General features: G+C 43.7%; 1 protein-coding gene across 5 annotated transcripts in view; it reads left to right on the top strand.

Annotated features, from left to right (window-relative positions):
* The window catches only part of LOC118369537 (E3 ubiquitin-protein ligase MARCHF5-like), a 50,744-nt gene extending 31,379 nt beyond the window's left edge, over positions 1 to 19,365 (top strand). For 2 of the 5 annotated variants that reach the window (XM_052498384.1, XM_052498385.1), the window contains 4 exons: positions 13,378 to 13,508; positions 13,604 to 13,805; positions 14,419 to 14,585; positions 18,555 to 19,365. In XM_052498384.1, the coding sequence (XP_052354344.1) occupies positions 13,378 to 13,508; positions 13,604 to 13,805; positions 14,419 to 14,585; positions 18,555 to 18,692 (638 nt within the window). In that variant the 3' untranslated portion in view covers positions 18,693 to 19,365. Of the gene's footprint in view, positions 1 to 13,377; positions 13,509 to 13,603; positions 13,806 to 14,189; positions 14,263 to 14,418; positions 14,586 to 18,554 lie in introns of all 5 variants that reach the window. The other 3 variants (XR_004822626.2, XR_004822625.2, XM_035753989.2) reach the window with 3 other exon arrangements.
* Positions 19,366 to 19,533: the final 168 nt, after the last annotated feature.

Genomic DNA, 19,533 nt, shown 5'->3' with positions numbered 1-19,533 from the left:
GTGTTCAGACAGAGGTGTAGAGAGAGTGGGAGGGAGAGAAGGAAATTAGGCCAAAGTATGAGGAGAGCAGCTCATCAACCAACGGCCGGATGCTGCTCGCCACTGCTGCTGATGAATCACTAAATACCCAGGCCCGAGAAATACCCGACGGCCCAGACAGCACCCAATGAATCAGCAACACACTGACGCTGCCATCCTACCACCTGGAGCAGCCATCTGCCTGGCGACTCCCAATTCTCCTCTGTAATACCCTGCCTGCCCTGGGGACTGGAAACGCTCAGAGAAATTGCTTTCCTCTGTGTGAAAGCAGTTCCCGAAGCAGCGGATCGGACAGTGAGTTGACAGACAGAATGTTCTGGTGCTCACCTCTCTTAGAGGCTTTTATTTACAATATTAGCAGGTGCAGGACTAATTGGCCAATAAACTTTGCACAGAAAATAACAAACAGGATGTTGACAGGATGTTGACAGAGAATAAATCAAACATATTCTCAGTATAAACTATTGCTTATGACGAAACTCAGGTACACTAGCCAACATATTACCTGTCCAGCCTGCTCTCCCCCAGGCAAAAGCCAACTGAGTAGCTAAACACTTTCCAGGAACTCCTTTCATAGCCCCAAAACACATTTCTACCATAAAGGCCTAATTTCTCATGGATATATTAATATAACATTATAAACGGTTTTACATAAACACGCACACTTCAATAACTTGTGCCATAACTTCAACTTTAAGTCACGATACACATTCATGAAGTAATTCACCCCTGCAATAATGAATCACTTTGGTTATTCCCGTCAACCAATAAATGTTCCTTGGTGACAAGTGGACTAATCTGCCTCACACCGGCACTTCTACAAGGAAGCAGCGTGAGATAGGTTAAATGCTGTGATTATACTCTACCAACACTTCGATCATTCTGATAATATATTTCACATCACTAGAGCATGTACCTTTAAATGGGCAGCTTTATTCACGGTAGAAACACTGTTCACAAGTTACATTGTTTTAGTAACTGTCGTGCGCAACAAACACTTTGGCGCCTTCATGTCAAAGTATTGTTGGCAAACAAAATGCGCTACTCAATCCAAAATTCTCTTTTTGATTTCAGGTTTCTTGACTTTACCGTGAAGAGATACAAAGAGTCTCTTTTTTTCAACCAATAATTTGTTTCATTGTCTGCAAGTCAATAGACATGCGCTCCAAGACACTCTGACATTTTCTGTAACTCCACCGTGGCATCATTAGACTTCAGCAGCCACATTATGACTCGGCTACCAGAGGTCGTGATGTCACACTGTCTGACATGTGCTTTTTTTTTTCTCTCCACCTGAACTCAACACAGTATTCTGCTCAGGCAGACTCGATGGACACCCGAGGATAGTGTGCTAGTATTGCCTCGGTGGGTCTCTCTGGGGTTGTCAGTAGTGTTTAATTGATTAGTTAAGTCTGACTTTTATTTATTTAGCACATCTTGTTTCACAACTTGTGCCGTAGAGCTTTACCTGGGTTCCTCTGTGCGTTTATGTGCTAGGCTACATCACGGCACCTCACCCGGGGGCCGCCTCCTACCTTTTTTGAGATGAACACGGCTGCCTTCATAGAATGAGTTTAATAGGATGTCTGTCTGTCTTTATTTGTATGCTTAGGATACATAAACATGTGCATTATAGTTTGAGGTAAGCACAGTGCTGCACTCAATTGAACACAAAAACAACAGCGCAATGTTGCTGGCTCCTTCCTACAGTCTTCTAATGTAAAGTACTAGTCTGTGTTCTGGGATTGATCACTGTGGCATAGGCCAACAGACAGACACGGGACTAAACAGCTTCTGTGTCTGGATTTATAGTCACCCATCTGACTGTGCTAAAAGTAGAAGTAAACTTTTAGAAAGGGGGGGAAAAAATGTGTTTACTTCTCCATCAGTTGGGAATGGCTTTTAAGGTTGTTTCAGTGACTTTAATCAGCCTCAGAAACATGGCACTTTCGCAGCTCACAGACATTAGAGCACAACTTTCAATTGGTGTAATAAAGGCCGAGCTGAAGAGATGGGTGCTGGGTGGTAAGCTTGCTGACGTGTAGTTATTTTGTCGTTGCGCTCTGCTGATCCCAGCTCATTTGTTAGCCTGACTGGCGTTACTCATGTTCCTACTCTCAGGGCCGGGCCTCAGGTTAGTGCAGCATCACATTGATGGATTTACACCGTGGTGGATGTGTTTGGCTATAGCACACCACTCGTGTTAGGTTTTTCTCTGCTTGTTTTGGGCTGTAAACTCTGAGATTTCAAGTAGAAAAGTGCAGTTAGCCGTGGCACTGGTATGGTAAGTTAGCGCAAGTTATTATTATTCTTTTTACCCCAGCAACTGATGATTTCCAACCACGCTATCATTCTTATTTGCCCGGTGGTGTAAAATGAGGAATGGCGTGTCCTTGCTGGCTCTTCTGTGAGAGGGTAAAAAAAAGTGGGTTGGAACAGTGTGCCAACATGCCTGCCTGCCAGTGAGAAAGTGGGGTGCAGTTGCAGTTTCTCTCCATCCCATCCACTCTCTTTTAATTATGTTAATTAGGAATTTGCTACCAAGCGCTGAAATGAATTGCTTCGCTTTCCTTTTTGCCAATAGCCATTAAGTGTGACCCAGTTCCCTCTGGCTGTGGATGGCGTAATGCTTAGGCAGGGACAAAGCGGAAGGGATTCCGGCGGTGTCATCAAAATATGCCCAGATTAATGTGTTGAAGAGGCATGAGATCAATGTGGTTGGCAAACATAGGTGCACTAAAGCACATCCCTGGAAAGTGGCAGAACTGACAGGATACAGGAGGCCAATGTGTTTAACTACTTTAAGAAATGAAAAGTGTTTGTTCCCCGTTGTGCCTGTTGGAAGCTTTGAGGTGACGCGTCACACTTCCATTGTTCCTTCAGGTCTCTGTTGCACCATCTCTACTGCACCATTGTTCCTACATTTGAGACCTGATTTCACGGCTTTCTCCAAAAATGACAGCGTCGCTATAGGCATTCAATGCAAATGTAAAGTCCCTGACGTTTTAGCAGTGGGCATTGCTGGATTATTTGACCAATTGTGGTCACCACCAATGTAACCTAAAATTTTTGGGGGCACTGAGCAAGTTTCATCTCTGCTGAGCGCCAACTTGAACATTGGGAAAATTCTATGCAACTTCCAGCGAACGTTTACTGTGGACACGGAGGCTGTACCTGCTTTAAGTTTAAACAGTGGCCATGTAGGCTATGGAGAAAACATTTTAACATGGAAATAGCTATTCAGCCAATGTGTAGTGTTCAATTTAGGTCTACATTCCATGAGACTTTTGAAAGAGAGAAAAAAAACATGCATGGCTTGACATTAACTTTTCATGTTTTGTATATTTATAAATGTCCTCAGTTTTGTGATATCCAATTGGTTAGTTACAGTCTTGTCCCATCGCTGCAACTCCCTTACAGACTCGGGAGAGGCCAAGGTCTTTAGCCATGTGTCCTCCGAAACACGACCCTGCCAAGCCGCACTGCTCCTTGACACGCTGCTCGCTTATCCCGGAAGCCAGCCGCACCAATGTGTCAGGAGGAAACGCCGTCCAACTGGCGACCATGTCAGCGTGCATGCGCCAATTGTTGCTTATTGCTGACTACAAATTATCTATAACTGGGCTAATAACTCACTAACTAGCAAAGGATATGAACAAATTGTGCACATGTGGCTACATGCAGCTCTCGCTTTGATCTCAAAACAAGCGCATCTACTCACGACCGCTCATGCTGTAAACGCAGTCCAGTTCAAAGTAAGTGGCACAGGATTCATATATGGCAATGGTATATTTGCATATAGGCCAACTGCAGCTCTGATTGTTAATGCCACACCGGTCTGTAAAGTATGGGCTGAGTAGTGCATGTTAATGCAATAGAATCGTACTCCAAAGGCATTCTGCCTACAACAAAATCTCTTGCGTAGTTAGTTTTGTATCTGTATGTTGCAGTGAAAGCAGCTAATATTGCATTGATTCGGTCCCAATTGCCACAGTAAAGGGAAACGTTGATAGTGTTAACAGGGAAAACTCTAGAAGTGGTCACCAACCTTTTCTGAGTTTAGATCACCGAGTCAAAATGCAAGCCGAGATCTACCGCTCATATTTTTCTTTAACAGGAAAAACGTAAGCCTATTCAACATTAACCAATGAAATAGAGTACTGTTGCAATGAGGTTTGTGCAGTAAGCTTTAGGCTAGAGGTCGACCGATTAATCAGAATGGCCGTGGTTGATTATTTTTTATATATAAAAAAACTAACTTCTTGGTGACGGGGCAGTATTTTCACGTCCGGATGAAATGCATGCCCAAATTCAACTGCCCGCTCCTCAACCACAGAAAATAAGATATGCATATTATTCATAGATTTGGATAGAAAACACTCAGAAGTTTCTAAAACGGTTTGAATTATGTCTGTGAGTATAACAGAACTTATGTAGCAGGCAAAACCCCCAGGAAAAAACATTACGATTCTTTTTTTGAGGTCATTCTCTTTTCAATGTGGTTTCATTGGGAATCCAGATTTCTAAGGGACCTTCTTGCAGTTCCTACTGCTTCCACTGGATGTCACCAATCTTTAGAAAATGGTTGAGGTTTTTCCTTTGTGTAATGAAGAAGCCCTGTTCAAAACGAGGGTCACTTCAAGTGTACTGTTAGAGGCGCATGACTAGAAAGGTAGCGTCAGTTTGTTTTCTTCCTGTATTGAACACAGATCATCCCGTCTTCAACTTTATTGATTATTTACTTTAAGAAATACCTAAAGTTGTATTACAAAAGTAGTTTGAAATGTTTTGGCAAAGTTTCCAGGTAACTTTTGAGATATTTTGCAGTCACGTTGCATTAGTTGGAACCGGTGTTTTTCTGGATCAAACGCGCCAAATAAATGGACATTATGGATATATATCGACGGAATTAATCGAACAAAAGGACCATTTGTGATGTTTATGGGACATATTGGACTGCCAACAAAAGAAGCTCGTCAAAGGTACGGCATGATTTATATTTTTATTTCTGTGTTTTGTGTCGCGCCTGCAGGGTTGAACTATGTTTTCTCTCTTTATTAACGGAGGTGCTACCCTCAGATAATAGCATCGTTTGCTTTCGCCGAAAAGCCTTTTTGAAATCTGACATGTTGGCTGGATTCACAACACGTGTATCTTTTAATTTGGTATCTTACATGTGTGATTTCATGAAAGTTTGGTTTTTGTCGTAATTTATTTGACTTTGGCGCTCTGCTAGCATCCCACATATCCCAGGAAAGGTTAACTAGGCAAGTCAGTCAAGACCACATTCTTATTTTCAATGATGGCCTAGGAACGGTGGCTTAACTGCCTTGTTCAGGGGCAGAAGGACAGCTTTTTATCTTGTCAGCTCCGGGATTCAATCTTGCAACCTTACGGTTAACTAGGCCAACGCTCTAACCACCTGCCTCTCATTGCATTCCACGAGGACCCTGCCTGTTACGCGAATGCAGTAAGAAGCCACGGTACGTTGCTAGCTAGCATTAAACTTATCTTACAAAAAAGAATCAATCATAATCACTAGTTAACTACACATGGTTGATGATATTACTAGTTTATCTAGCGTGTCCTGCGTTGCATATAATCGATGCAACGCAGGGGGATGCAAAAAAAAGCACAATCGTTGCACCACTGTACCAAACCTTAAACACCAATGCCTTTCTTAAAATCAATACACAGAAGTATATATTTTTAAACCTGCATATTTAGCTAAAAGAAATCCAGGTTAGCAGGCAATATTAACGAGATGAAATTGTGTCACTTCTCTTGCGTTCATTGCACGCAGAGACGGGGTATATGCAACAGTTTGGGCAGCCTGGCTCATTGCGAACTAATTTTCCAGAATTTTACGTAATTATGACATAACATTGAAGGTTGTGCAATGTAACAAGAATGTTTAGACTTAGGGATGCCACCCGTTAGATAAAATACAGAACGGTTCCGTATTTCACTGAAAGAATAAATGTTTTGTTTTCGAAATGATATTTTCCGGATTCAACCATATTAATGACCAAAGGCTCGTATTTCTGTGTGTTATAATCAAGTCTATAATTTGATGGAGCAGTCTGACTGATGGTAGTCAGCAGCAGGCTCGTAAGCATTCATTCAAACAGCACTTTTGTGCGTTTTGCCAGCAGCGCTTCGCAAGCACAGCGCTGTTTATGACTTCAAGCCTATCAACTCCCGAGATTAGGCTGGTGTAACCGACGTCAAATCAAATCAAATGTTATTTGTCACATACACATGGTTGGCCAGCTAGTTAGCGGGGTGCGCGCTAATAGTGTTTCAAACGTCACTCGCTCTGAGACTTGGAGTAGTTATTCCCCTTGCTCTGCATGGGTAACGCTGCTTCGAGGGTGTCTGTCGATGTGTTCCTGGTTTGAGCCCAGGTAGGAGCAAGGAGAGGGACGGAAGCTATACTGTTACACTGGCAATACTAATGTGCCTATAAGAACATCCAATAGTCAAAGTTATATGAAATACAAATGGTATAGAGAGAGAGTCCTATAATAACTTCAACCTAAAACTTCTTACCTGGGAATATTGAAGACTCATGTTAAAAGGAACCACCAGCTTTTATATGTTCTCATGTTCTGAGCAAGGAACTTAAATGTTAGCATTTTTACATGGCACATATTGCACTTTTACTTTCTTCTCCAACACTTTTTTTTGCATTATTTAAACCAAATTCAACATGTTTCATTGTTTATTTGAGGCTAAATAGATTTTTATTGATGTATTATATTAAGTTAAAAGAAGGGTTCATTCAGTATTGTTGTTATTGGCATTATTACAAATAAAGAAAAAAATAGGTATCGGCTTTTTTTTGGTCCTCCAATAATAGGTATCGGCGTTGAAAAATCATAATCGGTCGACCTCTACTATAGGCCCAATACATTATCGCCACATTGGCTTTGCTTGAATTGTCCTGCCAGTGAATGCAATGTTGTTCGGCACATTTTCTTACTTTACAGAATTGTAAAAATGTATTAAATCATTTTTTCCCTCCTCAATCTTCAAACACTACCCCATAGTGACAAAGCAAATGTATTAAACATAAAAACATATCACATTTACATAAGTTTTCAGACCCTTTACTCAGTACTTTGTTGAAGCACCTTTGGCAGCGTTTACAGCCTTTAGTCTCTTCTTGGGTATGACGCTACCAACTTGGCACACCTGTATTTGGGGAGTTTCTCCCATTATTCTCTGTCAGGTTGGATGGATTATTTTCAGGTCTCTCCTGCGTTGTCTTGGCTGTGTGCTTAGGGTAATTGTTCTGTCAGAAGGTGAACCTTCTCCCCAGTCTGAGTTCCTGAGCGCACTGGAGCAGGTTTTCATCAAGGATCTCTGTACTTTGCTCCATCATTGTTAAATGGAAGAAGTTTGGAACCACCAAAGCTCTTCCTAAAGCTGGCTGCCCGGCCAAACTGAGCAATTGGAGAAGGGCCTTGGTCAGGGAGATGGCCCAGATGGTTGTCCTTCTGGAAGGTGCTCCAATCTCTGCAGCACTCCACCAATCAGGGCTTTCTGGTAGTGGCCAGATGGAAAACACTCTTCAGTAAAAGGCACATGAAAGCCCGCTTGGAGTTTGCCAAAAGGCACCTAAAGACTCTCAGACCATAAGAAACAAGATTCTCTGGTCTGATGAAACCAAGATTGAACTCTTTGGCTTGAATGCCAAGTGTCACGTCTAGCACCAAACCCTAGAAAACCTGGCACCAAACCCTACGGTGAAGCATGGTGGTGGAAACAACATGCTGTGGGGATGTTTTTCAGCAGCAAGGACGGCGAGACTAGTCAAGATCAATGGAGAGAAGTACAAAACCTGCTCCAGTGTGCTCAGGACCCCAGACTGGAGAACAATGCAAGCACATAGCCAAGACAATGCAGGAGTTGCTTCGGGACAAGTCTCTGAATGTCCTTGAGTGGCCTCCCCCCAGAGCCCGGACTTGAACCCGATCGAACATCTTTGGAGAGACATGAAAATAGCTGTGCAACGACATCCTGGCAGAGCTTGAGAGGATCTGCAGAGAAGAATGGGAGAAACTCTCCAAATAAAGGTGTGCCAAGATTGTATTGTCATACCCAAGAAGACATGAGTACTGAGTAAAGAATCTGAATACTTATGTAAATGTAATAATTAAGTTTTTTTTATATCATACATTTGCAAAAATGCCTTAACTTGACTTTGCTTTGTCATCATGGGGTATTGTGTGTAGATTGAAGGGGGAAAACACATTTTAAATCCATTTTAGAATAAGGCTGTAACCTAACAAAATGTGGACAATTCAATGGGTCTGAATATTTGCGATGGCTGTGTGTATGTTTACAAACTCAGCAAAATAAGAAATGCCCCTTTTTCAGGACCCTGTCTTTCAAAGATAATTCGTAAAAATCAAAATAACTTCACAGAACTTCATTGTGAAGGGTTTACACACTGTTTCCCATGTTTGTTCTATGAACCATAAATAATTAATGAACATGCATCTGTGGAATGGTCATTAAGACACTAACAGCTTAAAGGTAGTAGTCAATTAAAGTCAGTTATGAAAACTTAGGAGACTAAAGAGGCCTTTCTACTGACTATGAAAAACACCAAAAGAAATGCACAGGGTCCCTGCTCATCTGCGTGAACGTTCCTCAGGCATGCTGCAAGAAGGCATGAGGATTGCAGATATGGCCAGGGCAATAAATTGCGGTGTCCGTACAACATCTGCACAGGATCAGTACATTTGAACATCACACCTGCAACGTTGGGCTTGTACCCATAGGCAATGTTGTTGCCAGTGATGGCAAAAACAACTGCCCGAGTTACACCAGGAACGCACAATCCCTCCATCAGTGCTCAGACTGTCCGCAATAGGCTGAGAGAGGCTGGACTGAGGGCTTGTAGGCCTGTTGTAAGGCAGGTCCTCACCAGACATAACTGGCAACAACGTTGCCTATGGGCACAGCCCCACCTTTGCCAGTCCTGTCTGGTCCAGCAAAGTTCTCTTCACTGACGAGTCGCGGTTTTGTCTCACCAGGGGTGATTGTCAGATTCCCGTTTATCGTCGAAGGAATGTGCGTTACACTGAGGCCTCTGGATTGAGGTGGAGGGTCCGTCATGGTCTGGGGCGGTGTATCACAGCATCATCGGACTGAGCTTGTTCTCATTGCAGGCAATCTCAACACTTCCTGCAGGCTAATCCTGATCTAACCCTCCAGCATGACAATGCCACCAGCCATATTGCTCGTTCTGTGAGTGATTTCCTGCAAGACAGGAATGTCAGTGTTCTGCCATGGCCAGCAAAGAGCCCGGATATCAATCCCATTGAGCACATCTGGGACCTGTTGGATCGGAGGGTGAGGGCTAGGGCCATTCCCCCCAGAAATGTCTGGGAACTTGCAGGTGCCTTGGTGGAAGAGAACTGGCATTCTGGTGCAGTCCATGAGGAGATGCACTGCAGTACTTAATGCAGCTGGTGGCCACACCAGATACTGACTGTTGATTTCGACCCCCCTCCCCTTGTTCAGGGACACATTATTCAATTTCTGTTAGTCACATGTCTTCCTCCTAATGCAAGACAATGCTAGACCTCATGTGGCTGGAGTGTGTCAGCAGTTCCTGCAAGAGGAAGGCATTGATGCTATGGACTGGCCCGCCCGTTCCCCAGACCTGAATCCAATTGAGCACATCTGGGACATCATGTCTCGCTCCATCCACCAACAGACTGTCCAGGAGTTGGCGGATGCTTTAGTCCAGGTCTGGGAGGAGATCCCTCAGGAGACCATCCGCCACCTCATCAGGAGCATGCCCAGGTGTTGTAGGGAGGTCATACAGGCACGTGGAGGCCACACACACTACTGAGCCTCATTTTGACTTGTTTTAAGGACATTACATCAAAGTTGGATCAGCCTGTAGTGTGGTTTCCACTTTAATTTTGAGTGTGACTCCAAATCCAGACCTCCATGGGTTGATACATTTGATTTCCATTGATCATTTTTGTGTGATTTTGTTGTCAGCACATTCAACTATGTAAAGAAAAAAGTATTTAATAAGAATATTTAATTCATTCAGATCTGGGATGTGTTATTTTAGTGTTCCCTTAATTTTTTTGAGCAGTGTATATCTCACACACAATTATTTGTATTTTTTGGGTGGACGGACATTTTACATTATAAACTTAAAACGACCATATATATATGTATATATATATATAATGTATCACTCTTTGGACATAGGCGGCCCTGAAAAAACACTAAGGTGGCCCGCCCAATACTTTTCTATGCAGAAGAAACCCTGCAAAAGTAGTGTACAGTGTCTGTGTACTGATTTGGTGTCTCTCTGAAATCCCAGACCTTGGGCAACAGCACTTGAACATTGTTCATGTGGGAGGCAACCTGTCTGCCTAGGGAGACAAGTCTGAGTTGGATATGACCAGTGGTTCTGCTCCAGCAGAGGGGGATGGGCTCTGCTTCAGGTGCCATGGCAACAGTGCCAAGTAGGGCCACAATCAGCTCATTGGCCTCGTTGAGGATCACTAAAACATTCCACATTCAAAGTCAAACTGATGCTGTTGCCGCGGCTGGGTAACTCAAACAATGACGCAGTGTTAGTCTTCCAAGTGACACTTCGGGCATGTCGCCTACTTAAAAAATAAAGTAAAAAGACAGCTCAGCATAGCCATCGATGAGGACAATCCTTCACATCAAAGAGAGCTGATATCCTGGACCCCTCTCTCCCTTTAGTGTCCTCCACTGGTCTCCTGTAAAAGCAGGTTGCCTCCCGTCCCCGTAGATATTGAAAGAATTCCCCTGATTGCTCTGGAATGTGAGAGAGGAGGATGGGGAAGGAGGATGAAAAAGGTGGAGGTCATAGCTATTACTTGACTGTCTAAGGGGTCATATGGGGTAGGCTGCTATATATATATATATATATATATATATAATAATAATATATGCCATTTAGCAGACGCTTTTATCCAAAGCATCATACAGCATACAGTCATGTGTGCATACATTCTACGTATGGGTGGTCCCGGGAATCGAACCCACTACCCTGGCGTTACAAGCGCCATGCTCTACCAACTGTAGAGCATGGCGCTACCAACTGTGCTACAGAAGGACCACAGAGTGGCTGCCTAATCTGATCTTGGACACAGGCCTGTTCCTATAGCATGATACAGGCCTGTTCTTATGACAGTTAGAGCCAGGTTCACACACATGGTCTTCCTCTAACACTGTGAAGGTGTTCCACACTGTGAAGGTGTTCCACAGCCATGGTAAAATTGTCAGCCTTCATCTAAATAACAATTCATTTCTCTCCTCTGCCTAATCCTCTTTTGCTACACATTCCAGCGCAAATGTTTTCCAGTCAAACCCAATACTTCAAATGCTTTTGCTCTGAGCACAACAGGAATGCTGAGTAAAGGAAGCTCATTCTTTTGAGCGTTTCCACGTTGCTGAAATCACATTACTCATTGTACTTTAATAATGTCTCACAACAGTGTGTCTTTCTTTGGTTTATTCTGTGTGCTTTCCCTCACTGTTGAAGTTACCTTACTCGTTGAATATCTCACGATTGTGGCCTATGCGAAAATGAAAATGCCCCCATGCACAAAGCAAGGTCCATACAGAAATGGTTTGTTCAGATCAGTGTGGAAGAACATGACTGGCCTGCACAGAGCCCTGGCCTCAACCCCATCGAACACCATTGTGAAAAATTGGTAGGCCAACTGCCAGCCAGGCCTAATTGCCCAACACCAGTGCCCAAGCTCACTAATACTCTTGTGGCTGAATGGAAGCAAGTCCCAGCAGCAGTGTTCCAACATCTAGTGGAAATCCTTCCCAGAGTGGAGGCTGTTATAGCAGCAAAGGGCAGCAAACTCCATATTAATGCCCCATGACATTTGGAATGAGATGTTGGCCGAGCAGGCATCCACATACTTTTGACCATGTAGCGTATGTGTTTTTCCTCATTACTGAAGACATCACTTTCTCATTTGTACTTCAAGTAGGGCTACGTTCATTGTACTTAGGACACGGGTTAGTGTCTGCGAGTAGGGTGGCTGGTGTATACCACAGGTGTCAAATTCATTCCACAGAGGGTCATTTACATTACATTTAAGTCATTTAGCAGACGCTCTTATCCAGAGCGACTTTCACATTGGTGCATTCACCTTATGACATCCAGTGGAACAGCCACTTTACAATAGTGCATCTAAATCTTTTAGGGGGGTGAGAAGGATTACTTATCCTATCCTAGGTATTCCTTAAAGAGGTGGGGTTTCAGGTGTCTCCGGAAGGTGGTGATTGACTCCGCTGTCCTGGCGTCGTGAGGGAGTTTGTTCCACCATTGGGGGGCCAGAGCAGCGAACAGTTTTGACTGGGCTGAGCGGGAACTGTACTTCCTCAGTGGTAGGGAGGCGAGCAGGCCAGAGGTGGAGTGTTTGCACTCCTCCCTGGTAATTGATTGATGAATTAAGGCGCTCTCCTCACCTGGTTGTCTCGGTCAGTGGCGGCCTAACTGGGGCACGCGAGGGTGCATTTTCAAAATTGGGTAGTGCATCAGTTTTCCACCAGTCATGTCAGTCATTACATACCTTTTTAGAGAGCTTATTATAACTTGTTAGAAACGTTCAGATCAGCTAATGTTTTTTTTTAGGCCATAGATTTTGTTGTAATGTTTTGTTTGAAGCTATCAAATATCACACGAATACACGAGACATTGCACAATGTATAGAATTGTAAGAAAATTAGCTTTAAAACAGTGTATGTTCTCTGCACCCCTTGACAAAATGTGTAGACTTGCAGGAAATGAGCTTTAAACCTGCAAAATGTTCTCTCTGCCAACAAAGAAGTGTGTGAACAGTGCTTGTGCCCATAGAAATGGACGTGCGTGTTTCGGGGGGGGGGTGTTCCCCAATGCTTTTAAGTGGGGCCGGAGTGTAAACATTTGGGATTCCCTAGTCTAGGTCTTAATTGAAAGAAAAAAACAGCAGACACTAGGGCATCCATGGAATGACTGACACCCCCACTAAGCATTCTACAGTACCACCAGGAATCTTATGACCCCTGCTGGAGAGACAATCCCAAACTGTCATCTGTTAGGGACTCTTCTTTACTCCACCTCAGCATGAGCTATTTGTAGAGTTCTAGACAGGCTCTGTTTTGCCCTTTTTCACTGTAAAAACATAAATAACACAAATGGCCAGTGATTGAAAACCGACACTACGGTGTGCCCTAATGAATATGACCCAGGCCACAGAGGGGACAACACCCTTCCCAACCCTGTTTTTACAATCTGTAACACACTATCTTTCTGTATCCCTCCAGGGCCGGTGGTGTATGTGCTAGACCTGGCGGACCGGCTAATCTCCAAGGCCTGTCCCTTCACCGCCGCTGGCATCATGGTGGGCTCCATTTACTGGACCGCCGTCACCTACGGGGCCGTCACTGTCATGCAGGTGAGACCATAAAAATAAAACACACACGGCTGTGTTTATTAACAGTACGGCAGACTACGGCTTGACTATGGTGTCCCCTCTGTCCCTGTGCCCAGGTGGTGGGCCATAAGGAGGGCCTGGACGTGATGGAGCGGGCAGACCCCCTGTTCCTGCTCATCGGCCTGCCCACCATCCCCGTCATGCTGATCCTGGGGAAGATGATCCGCTGGGAGGACTACGTGCTGCGCTTCTGGAGGAAGTACTCCAACAAGCTGCAGATCCTCAACAGCATCTTCCCAGGTCAGAAAGGACACATTGGTAGGGATGCCCACCGTTCCGCAACACCAGTGTTATATTAAAATGGGTGGAGTTCAGCTTATTCATTGTGTGTGTCTGTATGATGAAGAGTGGGTGATAAAGATCTTGATAGATGATGCTACCTGTGTTAAAGACTGTAAACAAATTTTGTGCACAACATTGAGCTTTTTGTGCGCATGATAAATGTCTGATTTATTTTGTGTGAACACTGTGGCTTTCCCAGGGTGTGCGCAGGGTTTGTTGGGGATAAAAGAGTACTACGAGGTGGTCCGTCTGTTGGGGCTGGTGGTGGGTAGGTCCAGTAGTGTGGGGGGTCTCCCCCACTGATCTCATCAAGGTAGTGATTGGTGCGGGGAAAAACCCGACAACCTTTTCTCTCTCCAGGCTCAGCTTGCTGGGCAAAAGCACTCCTCTACCCCCAGTCGGCTGCCCGAACTAGAGATACCAACACCAACTGGTACAGACTGATGCATATACTCATCACTTGATGAATGTGCTTTTGTGTGTATTGTGCGGCATATCTAGCTTTGTGAAGATGTATTGGCAAAACATCAACACCCACAATGCACCAAACCCCATCCTTACCCTGCCCCCTCCTCTCGGTCTCTCTCAGGGATTGGGTGTCCAGTGCCTCGTATCCCGGCAGAGGCCAGCCCCCTGGCAGACCACGTGTCAGCCACTAGAATCCTATGTGGCGCTCTGGTCTTTCCCACCATCGCCACCATCGTAGGCAAACTCATGTTCAGCAGCGTCAACTCCAACCTGCAGAGGACCATCCTGGTGGGTAACAAAAACAAACATGTGTGTCATGTCAGTCATACACAATCCTATTTAATGATTGCAGGGTTTTTGCAATGGCTATTCAGTGCATTCGGAAAGTATTCAGACCTCCTCCTTTTTTCCCCACATTTTGTTACGTTACAGCCTTTTCCAAAAATGGATTAAATAAAACATTGTCCTCATCAATCTACACACAATACCCCATAATGACCAAGCAAAAACAGGTTATTTTTTCCTTCTCACATTTATAAAAAAACAAATACCTTATTTACATAAGTATTCAGACACTTTGCTATTGAGCTCAGGTGCATTCTGTTTGCATTGATAATCCTTCAGATGTTTCTACAACTTGATTGGAGTCCAGTTGTTGTAAATTCAATTGATTGGACATTTTTTGGAAAAGCACACACCTGTCTATATAAAGGTCCCACAGTTGACAGTGCATGTCAGAGAAAGAAAACAAGCCATGAGTTCGAAGAAATTGTCCATAGAGCTCAGAGACAGGATTGTGTTGAGGCACAGATCTGGGGAAGGTTACCAAAACATTTCTACAGCATTGAAGGTCCCCAAGAACACACTGGCCCCCATCATTCTTAAATGGAAGAAGTTTGGAACCCCCAAGACTTTTCCTAGAGCTGGCCACCTGGCCAAACTGAGCAATCGGGGGAGAAGGGCCTTGGTCAGGGAGGTGACCAAGAGAACCCTATGGTCACTCTGACAGAGTTCCAGAGTTCCTTTGTGGAGATGGGAGAACCTTCCAGAAGGACAACCATCTCTGCAGCACTCCACTAGTCAGGGCATTATGGTAGAGTGGCCATACCATGAGAAACTAAATTCTCTCGTCTGATGAAACCAAGATTGAACACTTTGGCTTGAATGCCAAGCGTCATGTCTGAAGGAAACCTGGCACCATCCCTACGTTGAAGCATGATGGTGGCAGCATCATGCTGTGGAGGATGTTTTTCAGTGGCAGGGACTGGGAGACTAGTAAGGATTGAGGGAAAGATGAACGGAGCAAAGTACAGATAGACCCTTGATGAAAACCTGCTCCAGAGCACTCAGGACCTCAGACTGGGGCCCTAAGCACACAGCCAAGACAACGCAGGAGTGGCTTCGGGACAAGTCTCAATGTCCTTGAGTGGCCCAGCCAGAGCCCGGACTTGAACCCGATCGAACATCTCCGGGGTTTCTCCTAGTCTTTCCAAAAACAGGTATTCCTAGCTTGTAGCGTCATACCCAAGAAGACTCGAGGCAGTAATTGCTGCCAAAGGAGCTTCAACAAAGTACTGAGTAATGGGTCTGAACACTTATGTAAATGTGATATTTTGACAAACCTGTTTTTGCTTTTTCATTATGGGGTATTGTGCATAGATTGATGAGGGTGGAAAAAACATTTGAATCCATTTTTTAATAAGGCTGTAACATAACAAAATGTGGAAAAAGTCAAGGGGTCTGAATACTTTCCGAATGCACTGTACCTATACTATCTCCTCCCTCCTTCTGGCCCATTCTGAGGTAACTATTCCTCAGCCAAGGGGAACTCCCCTACTTTTATTCTAGAACTCATGATTTTAGACCAGGGGTCTTCAACCTTTTCTTGCTGAGGGACCCCCTCCAATGCAAACCGGCGAGACAGGGACCCCATCATACGTTAGCAAAAAATGTTTTTCCCACATCTTATCACGTGAATGGTAATGGCAAGGAGAAGTAATCAACATTTTAAAATTAATAGATTTGTCAGATGTCTCCACATTATAATTTGAAGAAGAAGTGTGAACTCTAACACTAGAAAGGTAACTCCAAACTAGAGGTTGACCGATTATGATTTTTCACCGCCGATACCGATTTATTGGAGGACCAAAAAAAGCCGATGCCGATTAATCTGCCTATTTTTTTATTTATTTGTAATAATGACAATTACAACAATACTGAATATAATACATCAAAATCAATTTAGCCTCAAATAAATAATGAAACATGTTCAATTTGGTTTAAATAATGCAAAAAAAGAAAGTAAAAGTGCAATATGTGCCATGTAAGAAAGCTAATGTTTAAATTCCTTGCTCAGAACATGAGAACATATGAAAGCTGGTGGTTCCTTTTAACATGAGTCTTCAATATTCCCAGGTAAGAAGTTTTAGGTCGTAGCTGTTATAGGAATTATAGGACTATTTCCCTCTATACCATTTGTATTTCATTAACAGATTATATGCAACGCAGGACACGCTAGATAAACTAGTAATATCATCAACCATGTGTAGTTAACTAGTGATTTATGATTGATTGTTTTTTATAAAATAAGTTTAATGCTAGCTAGCAACTTACCTTGGCTTACTGCATTCGTGTAACAGGCAGTCTCCTTGTGGAGTGCAACGAGAGGCAGGTGGTTATAGCATTGGACTAGTTACTGTAAGGTTGCAACAATCTTGCAACCTTACAGTTAACGAAACCGATCCCCCGACAAGGTGAAAATCTGTCGTTCTGACCCTGAACGAGGCAGTTAACCCACCGTTCCTAGGCCGTCATTGAAAATAATGTGTTCTTTAACGAGACCGATCCCCCGACAAGGTGATTGAAAACTTGAAATCGTCCCTATTTAATCGGTCGACCTCTACTCCAAACACATTTTTGCTAAGAGCAGCTGTTTAGTTTGTTAAATACATTTTTGCCAACACATGGCTAACCTTTATGTCCAAGTCAAGAAAGCTTACCAGCAGCCAGCGGGAATTGCCACACTAGCCTATCCATGGGTGCTTTTTCAAAGTTGAATTGCCTCCAATGAGTGTAATTTGCGAGAAATGAAATGAAGTTGACATCATTAGAAATGATAATCTCCTCTTCTACTGTAGGTATGTAATTCAAAATGTGTTTATTCTGTTGCTAGCAATATTCATACCAAAAATAATGTTTTATATACACTGAATAGAAATGAATGGGTCCAACATGTAAAGTGTTGGTCCCATGTTTCATGAGTTGAAATTTTAAAAATCCCAGAAATGTTGTGCATAGAAGTGTTTACATCCCTGTTAGTAAGAATTTATCCTTTTCCATCCACCTGACAGGTGTGACATATCAAGAAGCACGATCATTACATAGGTGCACCTTGTGCTAGAGACAGTAAAAGGCCACTCTAAAATGTTCAGTTTTGTCACACAACACAATGCCACAGATGTCTCATGTTTTGAGGGAGTGTGCAATTGACCACAGGAATGACCACCAAAGCTGTTGCCAGATAATTGAATGTTAATTTCTCTAAGCTGCCTCCAATGTCGTTTTAGAGAATTTTGCAGTACGTCCAACCGGCCTCACAACTGCAGAACACACCAGCCCAGGACTTCCACATCCGGCTTTTTCTCCTTGTGGGATCGTCTGGGGGTGCTGAGGAGTATTTCTGTCTGTAATAAAGCCATTTTGTGGGGGAAAACTCGATCTGATCGGCTGGCCCTGGCTCCCCAAATCCCTCTAAGGCCCACCCATGGCTGCGAAATCCATGGATTAGGGCCTAATTCATTCATTTCAATTGACTGATTTCCTTATATGAAATGTAAGTCAGTAAAATATTTGAATGTTGTGTGTTATATTTTTGCGGACCCTCTGCAGCACCCCCAGTTGAATACCCTTGTTTTAGACACACCTGAGAGTGTGCTTCCAGCCAGGTAACCAAAGTGGCAGGGCTTGTCTGTTATATGACCTGCGCTTCCCCTTCTGGACTTTCTGTCTCCTCTGCCCCACACAGCCCTCACAATCAGGTTCCCTTTAACCCCCTAAGGTCGATGTCTGCACCCCCGCAGAAATCTAATTAGCATAAATTCAACAACAAAAATGCCAGTTTAAGCTAGAGATGTATCTTAATCCGCATATGTCGCACTTCCGCATCTGCGGTGAAAGGTGAGAGCTAGAGCGGTGTTTGTCAGACCTCAAGGCTCCATCCCTCACCCTGACCTTTTGTTCTTTGTGTCCTGTCTGCAGGGTGGCATTGCGTTTGTGGCCGTCAAGGGAGCGTTTAAGGTGTACTTCAAACAGCAGCAGTACCAGAGGCAAGCCCACCGCAAGATCCTCAACTTCCCCGATGCAGAGGAAGCCTGGACAGACAGACTGACACACTGACACACAAAGGGGGAGTGGGTGGAGCGGAACAGTGAACTCTGAGCAGGAACACTGTCAGACAGACACAGGGGATCATTGCTGCCCCCTACCTCTTGTACCCCTCCGAGCAGCCTCGCCTCACATTCTGTTTCTGCTCTCTGCGGAGTCATTGTCCTATGCTGCTGACATTTGTGCTGTATGACTATCGCCATGATCTATTGCGTTTTTAAAACACATAGACTAATACAGACATGCGCGGACGCAGACACACACACGAATGTGACTTGTTTTTGTGACTGCCGCACTGCAGTAGCGAGTTACGTTTTTTTTTTTACATAACCAGTGCTTGCTTATTTTAAGAAATCTGGGACAGGTGTAATTATTAGGCAGGAAAGTTTTAGAAATAATTTGCCAATGTGAAGGGTTTAATGAGGAATATTGCTTTCCTGTGTTTTCAGAGAAATAAGAATAAAGTATCTTTATCACTAAGAGATTATTATTTGAAGGAACATCTTGCCTGCTGCTCTCTTCAGACATTGCCACTCATGTTTCCATTGGTGGAAATGCATAGTCATCATTCATCTATTTTGGAAGCATAGCACGAGCCTCTTGAAAGTGTGATTGTCTGTACATATTTAATTTATTCTGCAGTTGCTGTATCGGATTAAACCTTTGAGGGTGTTTTTTACTCGTATGCCTCAAGTGTTCCCATTAATTCTATTTTTAGTTATTTGTAAGGGATTTTTTCCCCCAAGCATCTATAACCCTACAGGTCACTTCTATTTTTTTCTTATGAAATACCCAGTCAGTGCACAGATGTCTTCTACTCATGGGATGAGAGCGAATTCAATGTGCAAGCGGC

This window comes from Oncorhynchus keta, chromosome 36 (genome assembly GCF_023373465.1).
Source record: "Oncorhynchus keta strain PuntledgeMale-10-30-2019 chromosome 36, Oket_V2, whole genome shotgun sequence".
Classification (NCBI taxonomy): domain Eukaryota; kingdom Metazoa; phylum Chordata; class Actinopteri; order Salmoniformes; family Salmonidae; genus Oncorhynchus; species Oncorhynchus keta.
Note: the sequence above shows the minus strand (reverse complement) of the source record. Positions and strands in the feature narration are given on the sequence as shown.